This window comes from Mytilus galloprovincialis, chromosome 10 (genome assembly GCF_965363235.1).
Source record: "Mytilus galloprovincialis chromosome 10, xbMytGall1.hap1.1, whole genome shotgun sequence".
NCBI classification, from domain to species: Eukaryota; Metazoa; Mollusca; class Bivalvia; order Mytilida; family Mytilidae; genus Mytilus; species Mytilus galloprovincialis.
Window position 1 is genome coordinate 29,873,215 of NC_134847.1, and position 22,515 is coordinate 29,895,729.

Sequence of the window (22,515 nt, forward strand, 5' to 3'; positions counted from 1 at the left end):
ATGGCCCCTACCTGGATGGGTGATTGTAGAATTCGTGAACAGCTGGCTGGTATTCTCAGTCCACAAACAGGCGGGATCTCCAAGTTCTTGTCCATTGGTGCGACCATCCCCATCCGAATCAGCTTCACATAAAGATTTAGTCCAAATCTAAAATTATCAGAATAACAGGACTGCAATAAATTCACTAACAAACGTTATCATTTATCAGCAAAAAGATTAGGTTTTGACAATTAAACTAGAAAAATGAGAAAAAATAGTACAAAAATTCATATTGCCAAATAAAACCAGTGGTAATGTACCAATTTAATGACAGAAAAATAGACACAGATAAGATTGTATTCGAAATTCATAACTGGAAAACATCTTCTGAAACTATTACTGCATTTGGAAATTGAGATAACGACACTTTTTAACTTCTATTATGGAAAGTTTCATCTGTCATATATTACAGATTTTACAAAATGTTATGTTGGAGCTTAACATATATATAATTCACCAAATGTGATAGAAACAATGTCATATATTAGAATACAGATTCATTTGAAGATATCTTTACGGTTTTGATTTGTATACACTAATTTTGCTTTTGAATGATTACGAATATACGAATGCAAATAAGAGTATACGAATATAAGAATATACGAAAACGAATAAACTAATACCAATATACGAAAAAGGACATGCGAAAACGAATATAGTTTTACGAATACGAATATAAGAATACGAATATACGATTACGAATATACGAATACGAATATGAATATACGAATATACGAATACGAATTCGAATTTACGAATACGAATATACGGATACGAATATACGGATACGAATATACGAATATAAATATATACGAATATACGAATACGAATATACTTTATTTAATTGAATTAGAGGGCCCGTTTTCGAATAGTACCTATTATAATTATTATGGTCATTTTAAGATACAAAACATGAAAAATAAATGAATAAATAACTATCCTCCATACAAAATAGACATAAAAGAAATGTGTGTGTATTGTTAGAGCTAATTTTCTAAGGAATTTAGAGCAATACTTTGGTTAGCTTGCTTGCTTTGTTTGTATATTGTACAATTGTAATTGGGATAACGTCCAGTCAAATTCAAATATGATATATACGATTTAACTATGCCCATATATATTGTTTGAAGATGTAAATTTTAATAACCAACTAAAGTAAACATTTATATTTTTTTTTAGCTTTGGATTTCAAATATTTTGGCCACGAGCATCACTGAAGAGACATGTATTGTCGAAATGCGCATCTGGTGCAAGAAAATTGGTACCGTTAATTTTATTATACAAACAGAGCAAGCAAGCCGACCAAAGCTTTACTCTACAAGCATTAAATAAATAAGCTCTAATTTGAATTTTTTTTACCTTTCCAGTGTTTACTTTGTTTTGATACAGATCAATTCCAAATGGATTCAGAGCTCCTCCGCCTCCAGGTAATTCGTGTCCGACACCATTCCAAAGTGTGTTTTGGTGGCAGGGGTGAGGTACTTTATCTCCGTTTGGAATGGACGATTGGTATGACGGGTAGGAATAGTTGCCGTCAAACAAGGTCATTAAACATGCACAAATCACTATGCTGTTAAAATTAAAAGATCACTCTTAAATATGTAATACATTCAAATTGAAAATTATAATATTTTAAAAGAAAATATCTCGTAATCTTATTTAACATTTAAATTCTAAAAGCGATGGATCCACTTGTATCAATAAATTCAAAGAAGATGAAGATTCAAGGAGGGAGCTTATTGCTGAAATTTTGGATTATTTGGGGACAATTTCGTGATAAATGGACTCCCCCTTATCTTTTTTATTTTTGTTTGAGCCCTCCGATCCCCATTTAAAAATCCTGGATCAGCCGCTTCAAACAGCTGACTATGCGGTATATGCTTTGCTCATTGTTGAAGGCCGTACAGTAACCTATAATTGTTAATTTCTGTGTCATTTGGTCTCTTGTGGAGAGTTGTCTCATTGGCAATCATACCACATCCTCTATTTTATTATACAATATTTTGAAAATGAAATAGATCTGCTATAAATTCATAAATAATTTGTAACGCCCTTTATAGCTTGCTTTTCGGTGTGAGCCAAATGCTCCATGTTGAAGGCCGTACCTTGACCTATAATGGTTTACTTTATAAATTGTTACTTGGATGGAGAGTTGTCTCATTTGCACATACCACATCTTCCTATGTCTATAATTCTAATTACTATACACGGTTTAGTAACTTACTATTTTAATTCGGTCTTCATTTCTGTAATGAAAAAAAAAATGTTTACTAACTCAGCAGTTTTATTTAATTTTATGTTTCAGTTATTATGCATGTATTTTTTAATTCATAATTATATTATTTGCCCATTTACTTAATTTGAATCTATTTATTTCATTAAGTATAAGCATTTCCAATTTACTGTTTGTAAAACTTTTTTATTTGAATGTATGAACCTTTCAAAGATTAATTATAATGTCTATTGAGTACATTTCCTTCCCCTTCAGATATTTTTTTAAACTTTATAAATATATAATTAATGATTTTCCACGTTTACGAACATTCCCTGTTATTTGCAACAACAAAAAACTAATTTGACTGTCTGTTAAACTAATTTATTTGAATGGTTGAACTTTTTAAAAGATTAATTATTATAATTTAGATATTTTTTTTTTACCTTATAAATATATTTTCCACGTTGAAGTTCAATCCCTGATTTTTTTTTTTTGCAGCAAAAAGCTACATTGCTTGTGACAATAGTATACTAATTTAGTACTAACCCAAAAACTTTTGTTTCTTTTATCGTAATGTAGAAATTTCCCTTTGACTGAATGTAATTTCCTATAAGTAAATGTCTGAATTTTCTGAATTCGTGAAGACATATTTTGTCACCTACATGTATAATAAAAAGTATGTCATATTACATGTATTTGTCATCATTTCATCTTCCTATTTCCGTGATGCCTTCGGCTGTTCAATTATAAGATCGGAAACATGGTATATCCATACACGTATACTTGGTTATTACGCGATTAAAACATTAAAAAAAATGAAACCTGGGCCCATGGCAATGAATACGATAGAAGCAATACATACATAGAATTGAGACGTCACGAAAACATGACTACCACAAAAATCTTCGAATTCGTATCAAACTAAGACCATTTGCAAAAAATGTACTTTGAAAATAATGTGTGTTACCAAACTTAAAAGTTTGCGCAAATATCCTTTGCAAGATTTCAAGTAACTTTTTTTGTGATAAAATATTTATAGTCCAAAATCCTAGCACCTACTCCTAAATCCTTAGTGAAGAAGCAACGAAATGACGACTGGGCGCATTGATTCGTCCATTAGAAATATTGACTAGTTTTCAAATTTTTGAAAAGACTGTGGCAAACATTTTTTACAGGAATGTCAAAAGCGAATACATGAAATTTGTGGCTGACACGCTTCAATGATTGTTGTATATTTCTAGATTTCATAACGAGGGAGAATTGGATATTGCTTTAATAACTCGGGTTATTTTATTTCAATATAATAATAAACGAGCCTTAGGCGAGTTTATTCTTACTATTTAAATTGAATAACGAGAGACAAGGATTTGTATAGTGACACTATACAAATCCTTGCGATAGTTGATATCATGATGGCTAAACAAAAATTATGATGACTGATACTACAATGGAATTCGCTCATACCTGAAAAAAACATAGACATGATACAAGTGACCAATCTTATTATAATCTTGGTATCCAACGTTTAAAAAGTAAACAAACATCAAATTAAACCAAAAAAAAAAAAAAAAAAAAAAAAAAAAAAAAACGGACAAAAGAACGGATTAAACATTAAATGCAAGTGTATAAAAGTCTTTACTTTAATACACACACTTGTGAAATTATAGATACATTCATTGATTATCGGCTACTTAATGTCCAGCGGCAAATATCTTAGTCATCAAGATAACGTGTAGATATGATTCACATGTTCGATCAGTATCGAAAAGTTTAAATGAAACATTTTACTTTCCCATATGTACCGCAAATTGAATATCCAGAAATCTGCGGTAGGAAAGTCTAAAATGCATGTGAATATTATATAAAAAGTTCATCAACTTTGATTTTAGCGGAAGATACCAAAGGGACTCCCACAACTTTTAGTTTTAACGGGTTTGTAATTACATGAGCAACACGACGGATGCCACATGTGGAGTAGGAGCACCTGAGATCATCCCTAGTTTTTGGTGGGGTTCGTGCTTATTCTTTAGTTTTCTATGTTGTATAAAGTGTTCAATTATTTTTCTGTTTGTCGTTTTCTTTTTTAGCCATAGCGTTGTCAGTTCATTTTCGATCAGTTTGACTATCCCTCTGGTATCTTTCGCCGCTCTCTTATCAATTTAAGAATAATCTGAAAACGCCATAGGAAAATCATGTTAACTTTATGATTGATCTTTTGATTGTTTGTTTTTTAACGCCACTTTTAAGCACAGTTTTTTGGCTATTTCGTGGCCGCCAGTTTATATTGGTAGTGGAAGCCGGAGTGCAAAGAGAACACCCATTCCCTTTGATAGGAAAACTGACAATTTTAGTCATTTAAAATTGGAGTCGAGTGCACCAGCACGAGCGGTTTTCGAACTCACAACCTCAGTGTAGACATATTATTAGGGCCGAAGCTCATGTTTATGATAAATCATATACGTTTGATGACGTGTATTACAGAAAATGAATTCGTTAGTCCCATGTAAATTTATATCATAAAACGGAAATTTAGTGGCAATAAAATATAATTTTAAAAAGAAAATTCGCAGAATACGTTTTTAAGAAAAGTCAAGTAAAAAGTAAAATTATTCAATGGTGTTTTCCGGTAATTATGTGCATCTTATACATGAATATTTGTTCTTCGTTTTATAATATATTCACAGACAGACCTTTATTTCCGAAAATCTAAAAATGAATTTGCATACTTTTTGAACATTCATGTGCGGCTATACATGTAAAGGATTCATGATTATCCTGAGATTGCCTTTTAAAGGTCCTACTATCTTTAGCAATCCAACTGATACATGCACATGATACGCCCAACGCTTTTTCAAAGAATAAAGGTAAATAACTTCTCAATATCAAATCAGAAATTTATAAAAATCAAAAGGGAGCTTACGTCAATAGACATAAACAATACACTAAAGTTTCATGAGAATTGCTGAAAGCATTTCTGAGTTATAGTCCGAAAACTTGAACCCCCCTTTTTTAAAGAACACAATAACTCGTAAACGTAAAATTTGATATTTATAAAAATCGAAAGGGAGGTTACATGGGTGTTGCTAAACGGCGGAAACGGAAAACGGAACGGAATACGGAACGAAAACGGAAACGGAAAACGGAAACGGAAAACGGAAACAGAAAACGGAAACGGAAAGAATTGACATCTTTTCTTTTTGGTCATCTCATCTACATAGGCTTGTTTTATAAAGTATAACACAATCATGTTTACAAGAAAGAAAAACAGAGGAATAAATTAAAAATAAAAGATTTTGGAGTATAAAGTAATAATTTAAGTATTGAAATAATTAGCAGGACATATTATGATGAGACTATGATTTTGGAATACAAGATCCCAGGCTAGATCATGCATACGTCGTTTATGTGATTCAGTAATCGGTTCGACTTTTCTTATTTAAAAAAGTTAAATAAATGTCAATAGGAAAGTAACACAACAGCACAAAAATAAATCTACATAATTATGGCCTATAAGTCAGGAGCCTCTGACCTTTGTTCGTCTTGTATGATTTTTAATTTTAGTTTCTTGTGTATAATTCGGAGTTTAGTATGACGTCCATTATCACTGTACTAGTATACATATTTTTAGGGGCCAGCTGAAGGACACCTACGGGTGCGGGAATTCTCGCTACATTGAAGACCCATTGGTGGCCTTCGGCTGTTGTCTGCTCTATGGTCGGGCTGTTGTCGCTTTAACACATTCCCCATTTCCTTTCTCAATTTTATAAAGATGAACATTGGCCTCGATTCTATAGATAGGCTATGAAGTAATACATTTTAGGGGAAATGATTTTCATCGATTTTTCTTTTGTTTCATTTTTAATTGTCTTGAATTTTGATACGGTACATATCTTGTTGCGTTGTTATGCATTAGTGATTTTCGTTGTAACTTTTCGTGTATAATGGAAAGAAAACTGAAAAGAAACCTAATGGGACAATGATTTACGGACAACAACTGATAAGGAAACCTGGAAACTAGAATATGATTTTTATTTTTATGTAGAAAATAGTTAAATTGACAAAATCACTCACTCTACAAACCTTTCTCACCCGATTACAATATTGAAGTACGCTGTTTGGTATTAACGTTGGAAAAGCAAATATGCAACTCCTAGAATTTAAAACTAATAAAAACGAATTGATGTGAAACAAGTGGCGGAAAATTAGTAGCCTACATGGATATACGATTTGCACAGTTTTCTCACCAATATAGTCTTAGTCATGTCCTAGGCCTTTCAAAATCATATGTCTACACTCAGTCTGCTTTAAATATCATATCGCTTAATTCTTCTCTGAAAAATCAGTCCCTCTCAAGTAGCCGTGATTTTTTTTTCATTTTTACAATGGAAAATAGTCTCACTCATTCAGTATGATGTTTTACTATTAATTCAAATATTAAATAATAGGCGAAAGTTACCACAGGGACGTTCAAACTCACAAGTCGAAAATAAACTGACAACGCCATGACTAAAAACACAAAAAAGACCAAAAAACAAATAGACAAAAAGACAAACAATAGTACACAAAACACAACATATAAACTAAAGGTGATGACAGCACATAGTTGCAACTGCGATATTTACGAAAAGCTTTGATTATGTTGTAATAATCCAGCCGGTTACGCATTATGTTGGAGCATACTATATGTTAGAGCTTCTTAGAGAGAATGAGTAGTGCAAATGTACAAACGCTGTTGTCCATTCATCAGGTATTCAGCTCAGGTATTGATGATTGTTGTAAAATTAGCTGCTAATTCATTCTATATTTTTAGACATTATATGGTTTATTTCTCTTAGCCTTCATACTTTTGATATATTGAGTCCATATTCTATGTTTTTTTCTCGTTCTACTTAATTGATCTTAATTCATTATGTCTTTTAATTTTGGATTTAGTGGTACATATTTAGTTGATGTCTTCTTAGTTAAAGTAATTATATAAATTGAATTGTTCATTCAGTGTTTCTGCTCTGTCATGTTCGATTTCTGCTGGTTCAGTTTAGTCATAAGTGTTGGTATACTTTGAGAGTCTTTTTTTTAATCTGACCTGGCCCTACCAAGCGAGCTTTTCACGTCATGTGATGTCGTCCGTTTTCGGCTTTGTTAACTTTTCCAAAAATCTTCTCTGAAACTACTGGGTATAATGTTACCAAGCACATGTCTTAAAGGAAGTCGTTTGACAGTTTTAGTTAAACTTGGCAACAATTATCATTGGTGTATCTAGTTTAAAAAGTGGGCTGGATAACCCTGCTTAACAGCCAAGATAACCGACATGGCTGAAATTAAAACATATGAATGAAATGCAAGTGTTGTTTATTGAAAACCTCTATGAATAGCGAAAATCTGATGCGAAAAACATGTTTAGAAAAGCTTCCGAAGCTACACAAAACCCCTTACAAATATAGATTTATTTCGTCTTCAATCCATTGTTCAACTATTAAATTGTCTATTCTTCTTACCAGCACACTTGGTACAATTAAAAACCTGATAATTAATTGTTCAAATAAGGCCTTCGAAAATAGTGGAATAAATTACTTTTGGAGTGTCAAGAACTCGTTGGAAGTACTTGATAAATTGCATGCTTATATTGGTGATTTTGAATCTGTTCAAAGTTTTGATTTTTCTACCCTGTATACCACATTGCCTCACATTCTCATTAAGAAAAAATTCACACACCTAATTAAATGGGCATTCAAAAAATCAGAATGTGAATATATATGTTCAAACTCTTTTAGGTCCTTTTTTAGTATCAATAAACAAAAAAACTATGTTAATTGGACATGCTTTGATACTATATATGCCCTTGAATTTTTACTAGATAACATTTTTGTTCGCTTTGGGGATTCCGTATATCGTCAGATTATCGGAATTCCAATGGGGACTAACTGTGCACCACTTATTGCGGACCTGTTTTTGTATTGTTATGAGTTACAATTTATGACAAAAATAAGCAAAGACCCATCGAAACAACATCTGATAAACAAATTTAATAATACTTTTAGATATTTGGATGATATTTTGGCTCTCAATAATGACGACTTCAGTATGTATATTAATGAAATTTATCCTGTTGAACTTACTTTAAATAAAGCTAATACTAACAATGACCACTGCCCTTTTCTCGATCTTGATATCTATATCACTAATGGAAAGCTGAATACTAAAATTTATGATAAAAGGGATGATTTTTCATTTCCTATCGTTAATTATCCGTTTTTAGATGGTGACGTTCCCTTGTCACCATCTTACGGTGTTTATATATCTCAACTTGTACGATTCGCTCGTGTATGTAACAATGTTTTAGATTTTAACGAAAGAAATTTATGTATTACTGAAAAATTATTACACCAGGGTTTTCGATATCACAAACTAGTCAAAACATTTACTAAATTTTATCATCGGTATAAAGACATCATTCGTAAATATAGCTCAACATGCAGACTTCTAATACGTTCAGGTATTTCACATCCAATTTTTTATGGAAATATTCTTTATAAAGCACAAAGGTGTCAGTATTCACCTCAGAAACTTACAAAACCTTTGAATAGACTTATTAAGAAGGGATATAATTACGATACTGTTGTCAAGTCATTAAAGATTGCATATTTTGTCGTTAATATTGAGTCACTGATAAGGTCTTTGCATCGGAACTAAACATATTTATTCTAAAAACAGTTGTTGGCATGACACGGGTTATGTTCTTCTCATATATGTTATGATGGTATGATACTAAACCCCTAACGGGAAGGATTGTGCCTGATGTTCATATGATGAAATCATAATCTTTCAGTCAGTTTAATTGAAGTCTGGAGCTGGCATGTCAGTTAACTACTAGTAGTCTGTTGTTATTTATGTATTATTGTCATTTTGTTTATTTTCTTTGGTTACATCTTCTGGCATCAGACTCGGACTTCTCTTGAACTGAATTTTAATGTGCGTATTGTTATGCGTTTACTTTTCTACATTGGCTAGAGGTATAGGGGGAGGGTTGAGATCTCACAAACATGTTTAACCCCGCCGCATTTTTGCGCCTGTCCCAAGTCAGGAGCCTCTGGATTTTGTTAGTCTTGTATTATTTTAATTTTAGTTTCTTGTGTACAATTTGGAAATTAGTATGGCGTTCATTATCACTGGACTAGTATATATTTGTTTAGGGGCTAGCTGAATGACGCCTCCGGGTGCGGGATTTTCTCGCTACATTGAAGACCTGTTGGTGACCCTCTGCTGTTGTTTTTTATTTGGTCGGGTTGTTGTCTCTTTGACACCTTCCCCATTTCCATTCTCAATTTTATTAGAAAGTTGATCTCTAACTAATGTCCATTCATGTAAAAACGGTCAAATGATTTCTAGAAGGAATTATCGCCCTTATATGACACATTTTACCACTTTTATGTTTGCCTATAGAATAGAAAAATACAAAAATACAAAAAATGTAGTTTAAAACTATTAATTGCAAAAGTTACCAGCAACACAAGATTTACAAGGAGGTCAAAATGTCCGTCGAAATCGTTAGTCGACTCGTTATTATCTAGTCTTCGCTGATTTTAACAATCTTCGGTGTTGTTGCCAAATATCTTGAAAACTATAACCGATAGCTAGAAACTTTTGAAACAAAAATAATCAGCAAGACAAGATCTACAAACAAGTTAATATTTCCGTTATAGTAAGTAGCCTTTTAAAGTAATGACTGACCTTAAATGATGGACGACTTTCATCCTCTCTTGTGTTTTGGGTAAAAACTACAAGTAGAAGACAGAGAAATTTTTATCATAAACTATTCAAGTCTATAATGTTCTACAGTTCCTATTGTTTAAGATGCACATATACCTCGATGAATGGCACGTGCTCGTTCTAGCCTTTTACCTTTTTTTTAGCTATCAATGTTATGTATTTCCAAAACTGTTTGCTATATATATATAATTTTATGTTCTTTGATATCTAACTCATACTCTATTGTCAACATAATTGTTGTGTGATTTCATTTATACCTCAGTCGTTATCTATTTTCGTAGTTCTTTGCATTTCCCCCCTTATATTCCGTCCATATCAATATTTCTTTCCGTTTCCGTTTCCGTTCCGTTTTCCGGTTCCGCCGTTTAGCAACACCCGTTCTTAGGTAGATTGGTCGCTGTTTTGATTTTTCAATACAAGGTGGAAATATGTGGCCTTGTCATGCTCCTTTTTTTATCTAGAGTTGTTGTATTGTTTAGAGAGCTTCAATTTGATGTTTATGGGAGGACTAGGATGATACATGTATTTGAAAAAAAAATGAGACAGTTGCAAAAAAAAAGTGGGATGACAATTTATGTAAAAAAGGCAAGATGACAATTTATGTAAAAAAAGTCAGGATAAACTAATAATAAAAGGCGTGATGACACTTTATGCAAACAAAAGTCAGGATAAACTAATGAAAAAAGGCAGGACCGAATAGAGAGAAAAAAACAATTAGTCAGGACACAGATTACAACTAACAAAATTGCCCCCCCCCCCCCCTTCCCCACTTTATGAAATCAAATCGTAACCATTACTAGCTTTTGTTTAGTTAAGACATGACACATTTGCCACTGGACTTAGCTTGTCAAACATCCCAAACAACCTAATGTGTGATATGAACTGATCTAAATGTTTATACATGTACATGTACATGATGTATGGGCTATACCATGTATATGGTGGTGATCAGGTTTTTTTGATGGAAGAAACTGGAGAAAACCACCGACATTCAGCAAGAATATGACTATCCAAGTCAATTAAGATCGGAGTCGAACACAACTGACATGTATGACGTAGCCGTGTGAACCGAACATATTTACAAAATGAGACAACCACAACATGAATGAGATAAGACATCTTTAGAGGGCAACATACATTTGTTCATCAATAAAACGATGTATTTACAATATGCCTATCTATAAATCGTTCCTAGTCTATAGATATTTACTGGATAGTTTATTCTCATAAAAACTATGCAAGGCTATGGATAGGTTAAACATGCAATTCAAAAGGTCACAGAGAGGTGTAAAACGTGCAAGTTTACACTTTTTTTGTTTAAGACCAGCTGAAGCACGCCTCCGGGTGCGGGATTTACTCGCTGTATTGAAGACCCATTGGTGGCCTGGGGTGGTTTCCGCTCATTTGCGGGATGTTGTCTCTTCGACACATTCACCATTTCCATTATCAATTTTAAGTACAAAAGTTATATACGGAGAGGTTTAAAATATGTAAGTACAAAGGTTACAGAGAGGTATAAAACCTGCAAGTACAAAGGCCACAGAGAGGTTTAAAACATGCAAGTACAAAAGTTACAGAGAGGTAAAAGACATGCAAGTACAAATATAGCAGAGAGGTTCATGACATGCATACACAGTATTTGAAGTGATCACATAAAAAAAATATGTATACGTATACAGTATCTACAAAAAAGCCCAGTACATCGCGTCTCATTACTTATATTTACAATATCAATTGGATGAAAATCAATTTTACACAATTTTTAGCGTGTGTGACTGTGTGATCATAAAACATTGTTAAAAGAGGAGTGAAAGTAACTAAAGAGACACTCAAACTCAAGTCCAAAATAAACTGACAATACCATGGCTCAAAACCTAACTTAAAGATAGTTTAGAATAATTCTTATTTGATTTGCATGTTAGGGAATACGTTAATATGATTGGTCGAGAGAACTTCCGGTATTTGATCTTGACGTTGGTTATTTTTCGATAGACGACGTTGACCGAACTTCTTTTCGTAACCAATGTAAACAAGATGACTGCGATAATAACACCGACGTTACCAAATTTATTTTCACTGCACGATTAATTAAATAAAATAATACACAAAAACATTCGTTTGAATGATAATAAGAGTTTTGCAGTTTACTTTTTATCAGATAGCAAATTTCATTGAGTACATATTTTTGCGTTAACCAACAAATATGTTCATGTGCCTATTCAATGACATAAATACAGTTTACGTGTGATAGAGGTAACGAGTGTGGAAAAATATATTCCCTATCTCCAATTTTAAAGAATTATATAGGATTAAACACCCTTTTAAAGTAATTTATTGGTGTATAAACTGGACCAAGTCACTCACAAACATCATAAAAGTCCTTTGTCTGTGAATGAATTGGTCGAGTTTATACACCAATAAATTCCTTTAAAAGAGCGTTTAATCCTATACTAAATTTTCCAACATGTTGTATTACGTATCATATATAACGCTCTAGATAGTGAAAGGAGTCATGAACTGCTTCAAAATTATATTAAAGTATATTGAAAGTTTACGACAACTCATTTGACACCACTCTTCGTGCATCAGAGCATTTTACTTAGTTTAAAGGAGCCATTGTTTTCATGTAAAAAGAACATCATTTTTAAATGTTAAGTAATCAAAGCTCAAACCACAAGTAGTGATAAGTTTACCAGTATATGCTTACTTGTTTTAATTAAGAAAAACAGCTCACTTAATGTAGGACCACATTCTAGCACTTTTGACTATAGTCATTCCCTAAGTACGTTCTGTATACATGTACCACTATATATTAAATAGTCAGTGGGGCCTCGGTGGCCAATTAGTAAAATCAATAGTCACGAATTGGTAAAAAAAGTAGGCTGTGAAAGATGAAACCTTTTTATTTTGATTTATATAAAAAAAGAAGATGTGGTATGATTGCCAATAAGACAACTCTCCACAAGAGAACAAAATGACACAGAAACTAACAACCATAAGAGATGGTTGGTTCAAACCCATTTGCTGCTAAATAAACAATGATTTCCCGGACTAAAATTTCAATGTTAAAGATATTTCCCCTTTCACAAGGTTTTATTCGAAAATGTCATAAGTTAAGAAAAGCATGTCGTTGTGAATATGTCCTCCTGGTCCGTGTAACACTTATAAATTCAAAGTTTTAAAAAGTTTTGAAATTTTAGAGTTTTGGAATCTTGATCAAAGTTTTAAAATATCAAAATTCCAAGTTGTGTAAAAGTTTTGAAATTTTGAAATTTTAACCAAATAATTAAAATATAAAAATTCTAAATATCGTTTATAAATTTGATAGTTTAGAAATTTGATCAAACTTTTTAAAAAATACTAAACCTAATGTGCAATTTTGATTATTTCACTTTTTTGAAAATTTGATTTTTTAAATTTTTGATTAAGATATCAAAATAGAAAAGGGGCGAAAAGAGGGGTAGTTATAAACTGCGAAATGAAATAAAAGCTTTTTTTTACGCTGAAATTGAGACTAAGAACAAATATTAGTAGCTTGGAGCCATGATACTGTTATAAGGTATCTTACATAAACTCATCATATATAGATACCAGGATGTAAATTTTTATTTGCGCCAGACGCACGTTTCGTCTACAAAAGACTAATCAGTGACACTCGAATCAAATAAAGTTAAAAAAAAAGCTAATAAAGTCAAATAAAATTAAAAAGGCCAAATAAAGTAAACGTTAACATTCAACTTAGTTATCGTTCTGGTTTTGTAAAAGCTGAACACATTCATTACATATAAACGTATACCATAAACATTATTTTCAGCCTTCATATTTATGTTTTAGTTGCCGCAGTACATTAAGCGCCCATCTATTCATTTGTAGGTGTCGGCATTTCGAAAATTGAAAATTATTTTCAAAATTTTATATCAACGATAAATGGTAATATTTTTGGGAATCCGATATATAAATATTGTCACTAAGGAGACACTGTTTTTTACTTGGATACTTCCAGGAGGGGCTTCAATAATGGTACATAAAAATATTCGGATCCCCAATTTGATGGGGAAAAAAATCTGTGGAAGCAGAGGGCAAAAAAAAAAAAAAAAATATTTTGAAACCAGATTCTCCCCCATGCTTTATGGTGATAAATTTAGAACCAAATAATTTAATTAATAGCGATTAAAAAAACTTAATAAAATTGTTTTTTTTTTTTTGGTACTTCCAAAAAATAATAACCATATCCACACGTTTGAAGTTGAAGTTTTTGCTCCCCTAGACAACGTTTGGACTGATGCTTGTAAAAAGTATATACATTTAACATATACGTAGCTCCATTAGGGGCCCTAAATGAACCACTGTTTTTAAATAGCAAATAAAAGGAACAGGGATTTTGTTGTATTGAGGGATATCATTGTGCTGTATTTGTTATTAATTAGTACATTTTTAATTATCGTACGAAAATCAACTTTGAGCAAATTAAAGGAACACAGGTACGTCCAGTCAAAATGGGGCCAAAGTGAAGTTAAACATAACAAAATCCATCTATAAGGGCTACTTTGTCCGAGGCAGTTGGATCCTAAGTTTCTTTGTAATTTGTATGTAAACAACCTATTTTGAATTATCGATTGTTGGTTACCAGTGACAAATATTTCATGAATGTTCAGGAACAAATTAGCAACAAATACAACAGGAAGGGATTGTGCTTGTTATTCATTTAAGAATTGAATGCTTCTTTTTGTAAATTTATTGGGGTGTAAAAGCGTTGACCGAAGTACATTTTGTATGAAGCGCGGAAGCGCTTCATTCTAAAAATGTACGCACGGTCAACGCTTTTACAACCCTATAAAAAATTACAAAAAGAACCATTTAATACTTATAATTACAGTTTTTAGCTATGATTATAAAAACACGAATTTTATATATTTTATTATTTAATTCACCTGTGCACTTTATTGTTGGAGCACGTGTTATCATGAATGAAAAGTTGTATTGAGCAATGCAACTGCTCACGGAATAACACGTGATGTGCAGTTAGCCAATCAGAATAAAATATTATAATGAAACATACATCTAATGTAATTATTTGATGAAGACATAATCTTTCAATTAGTTTATTTGGAGTATGGAGCAGGCATAAGTCAGTAACTGCTAGCTTTATATATAGTTGGCCTTTGTTAATTTATTATCATTTTCATTTTGATCAGTTTCTTTTGTTACCTATTCTGACATAGGACTTTGATTTCTTTTGAAATGCGTTTGAATGTGCGTATTGCTGCGTGTGTGGTTTTTTCTACATTGGCTAGAGGTATAGAGGGATGGTTGTAATTTCACAAAACATGTTTAACCCCGCCGCATTTATGCGCCTGTCCCAATTCAGCGGCCCTTGCCTTTTTAGTCTTGTATGATTTAACTTTAATTCATTGTTATATTTTGGAGTTTAGTATTACGTCTATTATCACTGAACCATCACTAAACCAGTACACTTTTAAAGTCTAGGAGCCGTACACTTTTAAGTCTTGGAGCCAGCTGAAGCACGCCCGCCCAGCACAACGTTCATTGTGACACCATACATTAAGTATTCCTTCCGTATCATTATTTGGAACTAAAATCAATCATAAAAGGCAATATATTATCATCATGCAATCAATAAAAAAGAAAACAAAACGTTTAAAGTTCGTGCGACTGAAGCGCTTTTTCTGGATCTACCTTCATCAGGAACGTCTAAAAGGCGAATAATACTATTTGGCCTACAGTGAGTTGATCAGTTTTCACTGTTACTTCTAAATATTGGGCACTGGGGACACCAACTATATATATATAGCTCTGAATTATTTATCTCAAACGCTAACCTTATATTAGAGATTTAAATCAACCTATGTGCACGGTAGGTATAGTGTCCGGCTAGGATCGTGGTTTTTCGAGTGATTTGATCGGGCTTTTTCGAGTGTGACCACTTTTTTCGAGTGAATATGATAAAAAATGTAAACAAACAGACTTCTTTTCTAAAAAGACGTGATATAGAAGCTTGAGTTAGATAAACAAGGTTGTACCTGATATGTTAGCATTTGAGATATAAAGATAGTATCATTCTGACATTTCTTTTCGTTTAAAAAGTCTAATTTAGCTTTAAAATGCTTTTATTCCAAAATATCGAATAAAGCCATTTTCTTACACATACCAATGCAAATGTCGACGGAAGTGCATACATGGAATCTATATATCCTTACATATACAGACACTTTACAAAAACAATTGTTATTGCATTGAAAACGACATTTTGAGAGTAAATTCAATTTTTCATGTCCGGGTTTTTTCGAGAGAAGTCTAGGCTTTTTCGAGTGTGTCCTTTTTTTATCGAGTGATTATACACATTTCTTATAGCTAAAAATTTTATGTGTTTACGTTTAAGGGGGCTCCTGAAAAAAAAATGGGGTCACCGTTCATTTAAGCTCACAATCTGCCTCTGGGAGAAGCATATCACATTTTTGTTAATTTTCTTTTTTTTCTGTTGAACTTATAGGAGAAATAGAGGTAATATCGAAATAAAAAAAATAACTTAATTACAGAAATCGCTAAAATTTTACAATTATTTAGTTTATGTACAGCTTATATGAAATCAATAATAAAAAATAGGTCACCGATGATTTAAAAAAGATATTTCAAATTTAATGTCCTTTTTTCCTGTTGAACTAATAGGAGAAATAGAGGTAATATCGGAATAAAAAAATAACCTAATTACAGAAATCGCTAAAATTTTACAATCATTTAGTTTATGTACAGCTTATATGAAAACAATAATAAAAAATATATGTCACCGATGATTTAAAAAAGATATTTCAAATTTAATGCCAAAAATGGCATTTTTGCACCAAAGGGAGATAATTTGGAGCTTTTTCATTGATATAAACATTTTAAAAGTCATCTAGGGCCAAACTGAATCGATTATTTGGGTTGATTTTTTTTACCATATCATAAAGTACTAACTAATAGTGTAATAAATAAAATTTGTAATGAAAAAATAAAGGTTCATGTTTTTTGCTGAAATGTCTGTACCCACGAGCCACCTTAACAAGAGTGCACACACTGAAATGTCTCGCCTTCTTTACTACATGTAATCATTGATTTTATGTTGATAGTCCTAAATGTAAAGCTTTATTACAACTGTCACATAAACTTAACATTAACCAAGAAAACCAAACATTGATCAATGAACCATGAAAATGATGTCAAGGTCATGAGATAAACATGATAAACCATGCCAGGCAGACATGTACAGCTAACAATTATTCCATACAACAAATATAATTGACCTATAGCTTATAGTTTAAGAAAAACAGACCAAAACACAAAAACTTAACACTGAGCAATGAACTGTGAGAATGAGGTCAAGGTCAAATAAAATCTGCGCGACTGACATATGATTATAAAATATTTACATACACCAAATATAGTTGGTCTATTGCTTATTGTATTAGAAAAATAGACCAATACTCAAAAACTTAACTTTGACCACTGAACCATGAAAATGAGGTCAAGGTTACATGACACCTACCAGTTGGACATATACACCTTACAACCATTCCATACACCGAATATACTAGACCTATTGCATACAGTATAAGCAAAACAGACCAAAACACAAAAACTGAACTATAACCACTGAACCATGAAAATGAGGTCATGGTCAGATGACACCTGCCAGTTGGACATGTACACCTTACAGTCCTTCCATACACCGAATATACTAGACCTATTGCTTATGGTATCTGAGATATGGACTTGACCACCAAAACTTAACCTTGTTCACTGATCCATGAAATGAGGTCGAGGTTAAGTGAAAACTGTCTGACGGGCATGAGGACCTTGCAAGGTATGCACATACCAAATATAGTTATCCTACTACTTATAATAAGAGAAAACTTAACATTAAAAAAATTTTAACTTTTTTTTTCAAGTAGTCACTGAACCATGAAAATGAGTTCAAGGACATTGGACATGTCACTGACGGAAACTTCGTATCACGAGGCCTCCATATACAAAGTATGAAGCATCCAGGTCTTCTACCTTCCAAAATATAAAGCTTTTAAGAAGTTAACTAAAAAAGAGTATACATCTTAGATATTTCATGATCTATTTGTCTTGTATCTTGTATAATTATTTATTTTACCGATTAAGAAACGGAAACCGAAAATGATTAAATGCTATAACTGTGAGGAGGCGTCTGATTATACAAATATAATAATTGGTCATACAGCAACTAAACACCATGCTAACTTTCTTTCAGTAAAAGAAAAGTGTCTAAAAAGTAGAAAATATGAATATTAATCAAGACATTGACATGTTGTTCCTGGTGTCGTTCGAAGCACTGGACAATCTAGCTGGTGATAGCATATAATATACACATTTTGTATTTATCTATCATTGCTAAAGGATCATATTTAGGCTAATGAACTAGATGTATTCATTGCATTGTTGATTTTATCTGAAATTTTATTCAAATTGTGTGTGTAATGGCAATAAAAATAGGATGGATTAAGTGTGTGTGTTTTTATGTTGTTTTTTTTTATTAAAAGGTTTCTTTTATTAATCTCCGGAGTTCACCACAAGAAATATTATTAACTGTAAAATCAAAAGTAGCATGAAATGAAGTTAAAATGAATATGAGATCCCTGCATAATGTTCTAGACACCGTTTTGTTTAGGATCAAGTTATTTCTAAATGAACACTGGATAATAGTTGTATAACGCTCTCCAAACAGAATATTTGCATTAAATTGAAAAAAGATTCATTTTGATATGTTTTTGATGACTTATTGGGAATATATGATATTGTCTTTCACTTAATATACAGTTATAAACTAGAAAAAAGTCATTTTTTAAAGCCTAGAATACCTTCAATTTTCTGTAAAAAAACCCGAACCATTTGTCTAAAAACCCGGACGAATTCACAGTTGCTCTCGAAAAAACCCGGATAATAACAAACACTGATTTATTTATTAAATACAAAGAAATTGAGCTTCTTTGTTGATCAAAACATATATAGTATATTCAATAAACAGATGGGTAGTAATGTTAAAAATAGTCATAATTACGAAATATCCGTTAATTGAACTTATCGCATGTTTTATCACTCGAAAAAGCCCGAACTACACTCGAAAAAAATGGACCAAATCACTCGAAAAACCACGATCCTAACCGGACACTATACCTACCGTGATTGATGCTGGTTTAAATACTATTTTTTTTTTCAATAGAGGCACAAACTTGAAATTTCATGATACTGTTATCTCATGTGATGTCTGATAGGTTTTATAAAAGAAAAACTTACTCTTTTAATTATCTATTTTCTAATTAAAAATGATTTGATATACTTCGTGCAATTTATTCCTAACTAAGAATGATTATAATCAGAGCCGTGTTTACAAGTACCCCTCTTTTCGCCCCTTTTCTATTTTGATATCTTAATCAAAAATTTTAAAAAATCAAATTTTCAAAAAGTGAAATAATCAAAATTGCACGTTAGGTTTAGTATTTTTAAAGTTTGATCAAATATCTAAACTATCAAATTTATAAACGATATTTAGAATTTTAATATTTTAATTGTTTGGTTAAAAGAGGAAGGGGTTAAAAGAGGAAGGGCCGATTTACCGGGATTTTTTTTCACAGAAGGGCCAATTTCAAAAAGTGCCGACAGAATAAAATTTACTATAAAAACAAAAAAATAAAAATGCTTTTTGATCAATATCTCGATTTACATATATTATGATATGTGTGATCAATAGTTAATTTAACCCTCAAAAAGGATGAAAGTACAATATGCGGATTTTCGGGTGTTTTTAGGTGGAAAAAACGGAATCCCCCCAGAAGGACATTTCAAACCAACAAAAAGTTATGCTTTTTATCATCATCGGACTGTTGTTATTCATACTACTTTTTCCCTCCATGAAATTGGTTTAGTGTGTCCTTATTACATAAAAAACAACTTTTTGAAGAAAAAATTGTAACATCGATAAATTGTACCGATATAGCTTCTTAATAAGAATCATAATGAACAGTATCGTCGTAGCTCCATCAGTAGAGTACAGAACTACTAGTCTATGATGGTTTAGAAGAAAGAGTTCGAATCTCGCTCAGAAAACTTGCATTTTTTTTTGTGTTGTTATATTAAATTTTAATGTTTCTATTATATTTTTTCGGATGTTTGATTTATTCATAGAGTCATTCTGATTTATTTTGACTATATAGTTTACTAGTATAATCATTTTACATGTATCAAAGAAAAAATAATGTATCGCTTATTGTGTGCAATCCTATGACTTCCATACTCTTGACTTACTTTCTATTCATGTGTTTATATTTATTACATATATTCAAGGGACAACTGCCGTCCATCAAACTGATGTAGGTGTCTGCACATAACCAATAACACGAGAATTAATTCTATAGAAATTAAGCCTACATGTTGCGGGTGTAATATACACATAACTTAAAATAAGGCCATTGTATACAAGTTTCAAAACAACAAAAAACAATTTTCGAAACCTTTTTGGAAAATGATATTATATGTAACAAATGCAGCTAACAACAATTTTGTCGCCAATTCACAAACTGTATAGATACTAGTACTGAATTGTTTACCACCGTCCCTACACCGGTATACCTAAGTCATCAGAAAATAAAACAACACAACAGAACAGAACAAATGAGTTACACTACAAATCGTAATTGTAGGTAAAACATCAAGAAGCTGTTGCATCTGTATCAAAACGAAAGGCCGATTTGTTAAAATGACAGAAAAGACAATGTAACATGTGATAGTAACACAGGGTGATCTATGACCAACTGATGTAAGATATTCTCCCGTTAAAATATATACATGTATTATCTTATCTTATCTTATAGACGACAAATTCAGATATACATATATTCAGAATGGGAAAATCACGATTTGAATTTGTTCGATATTATTTGGCTCCTTGACAAGTTACGTGGTATGATGGCACCTTGCATGAAAGATGTTAATAATAAAATAAAATCAATATTAAAAAATCAATAGTCTTGGCCTTGTTTTTGTAGGAATACCTGTTCAAGGTATGAAAATAGATGATATGACGTATTTTCATGGACTATAATTATCATCTATCGGGCTATTTAAAACATGATTTTACCTATCTTATCGAATGAAACAAATGGCAGGCAAATTGGCTCTACCTCTTTCAAAATTTCAAAACTTTTACACAATTTGGAATTTTGATATTTTAAACCTTTGATCAAAATTCCAAAAATCTAAAATTTCAAAACTTTTTAAAAACTTTGAATTGATAAGTGTTACACGGACCCCTCCTACACATGTATCCATAAAACAAAAACCAATGCAAAACGTATTTTTGAGAAAACCTTTTCTAAAGATATTTACAATACTATGGATATAATCTATAGAAACAAGAAACGCTTAGTTAAACACAGACTTTAAACAACCATAACACATTGAACACGTGTATATATCTTGTTTTTTTTTAGATTGTGGTTTAAATGTCAGACTTGAAAATTTTCACATGGGATCAATATTCAGATATAGAATTAGCCTTAGTGGGGAATATTTTCTGACTATTAATAGTTACGCGTCATGTTAACTTGAGGAAATAAAAGTGAAAGTACAAACTATAATACCCTAGGATATTTTTTTTTAAACATACATAAGTACATGTACTAATGATTCAACTTCAGTTACATTTGAGAGTACTATTTCCTTTAACAACTACTAGACGAGTATACAGTTGAATAATATTATAGATATAAGTCATATCAAACTTTTTTTTATCAGACTCACATGATCAGTCTCAAATATAACAATGCATATTAAATAAATGGTAATTTCTTCCACCGGGACCTCTGCGATAAGATTTCCCTTTTAAATTAGTTTACTTTATATAACTTAAAATTTTAGTCTCGCATGCAATGACACAGAAAGTACAATCAAGCGGCTTATACTACTTTTAAGGGAAACTCCGCAAAAAAATGAAAAATTGATATTTTGTTCTTGAAGCATAGTAAACCACATGTTCATCAATAAAAAAGTTTAATTCTGTATGTAAAGAGATCAAAATCGATTTTTGAAATTAATTATCAGTTCTTTGAAATCGCCATCTTGTCGGCATGTCCGATATAAAATGTCACGTGACTTCTGGTGATATCTATAAACCACAAAGAACAAACAGATTCGGGGATTACCGACCGTGCGTTATCATCAATCAATCGGGTATTGCCGTAGACGTCATACATTGTTAAAATGTCTTGCTAAGTGTAGGGTTGTTCTGTCAAACAAGGTTGTGACAAAAGTGTACATGGTTTTCCCGATTCCACAACACAAGAAAGACATGCATTGCATGGTTGTGCAGCCTTAAAGTAATAGCAAAAAGTTTCATCTATAGCAAGTTAAGTTGGTGTGTGACGACCATTTTGAACAACCTTCTTTCGAGAGAGATTGGTAATTATATTCTTTTA

The 22,515-nt window shown here is 31.8% G+C and overlaps 2 protein-coding genes across 5 annotated transcripts in view; one reads left to right on the plus strand and one right to left on the minus strand.

Annotated features, from left to right (window-relative positions):
* The window catches only part of LOC143047346 (tyramine beta-hydroxylase-like), a 30,077-nt gene extending 27,159 nt beyond the window's left edge, over positions 1–2,918 (minus strand). Inside the window, exons 1-4 of one of the 2 annotated variants that reach the window (XM_076220380.1) lie at positions 2,801–2,918; positions 2,264–2,285; positions 1,399–1,609; positions 12–147 (exon numbers count right to left, since the gene is read on the minus strand). In XM_076220380.1, the coding sequence (XP_076076495.1) occupies positions 12–147; positions 1,399–1,609; positions 2,264–2,283 (367 nt within the window). In that variant the 5' untranslated portion in view covers positions 2,284–2,285; positions 2,801–2,918. Of the gene's footprint in view, positions 1–11; positions 148–1,398; positions 1,613–2,263; positions 2,286–2,800 lie in introns of both variants that reach the window. The other variant, XM_076220379.1, reaches the window with a different exon arrangement.
* Positions 1–22,515, plus strand: part of LOC143047351 (putative inhibitor of apoptosis) — a 248,916-nt gene that overhangs the window by 76,662 nt on the left and 149,739 nt on the right. The window lies entirely within an intron of this gene.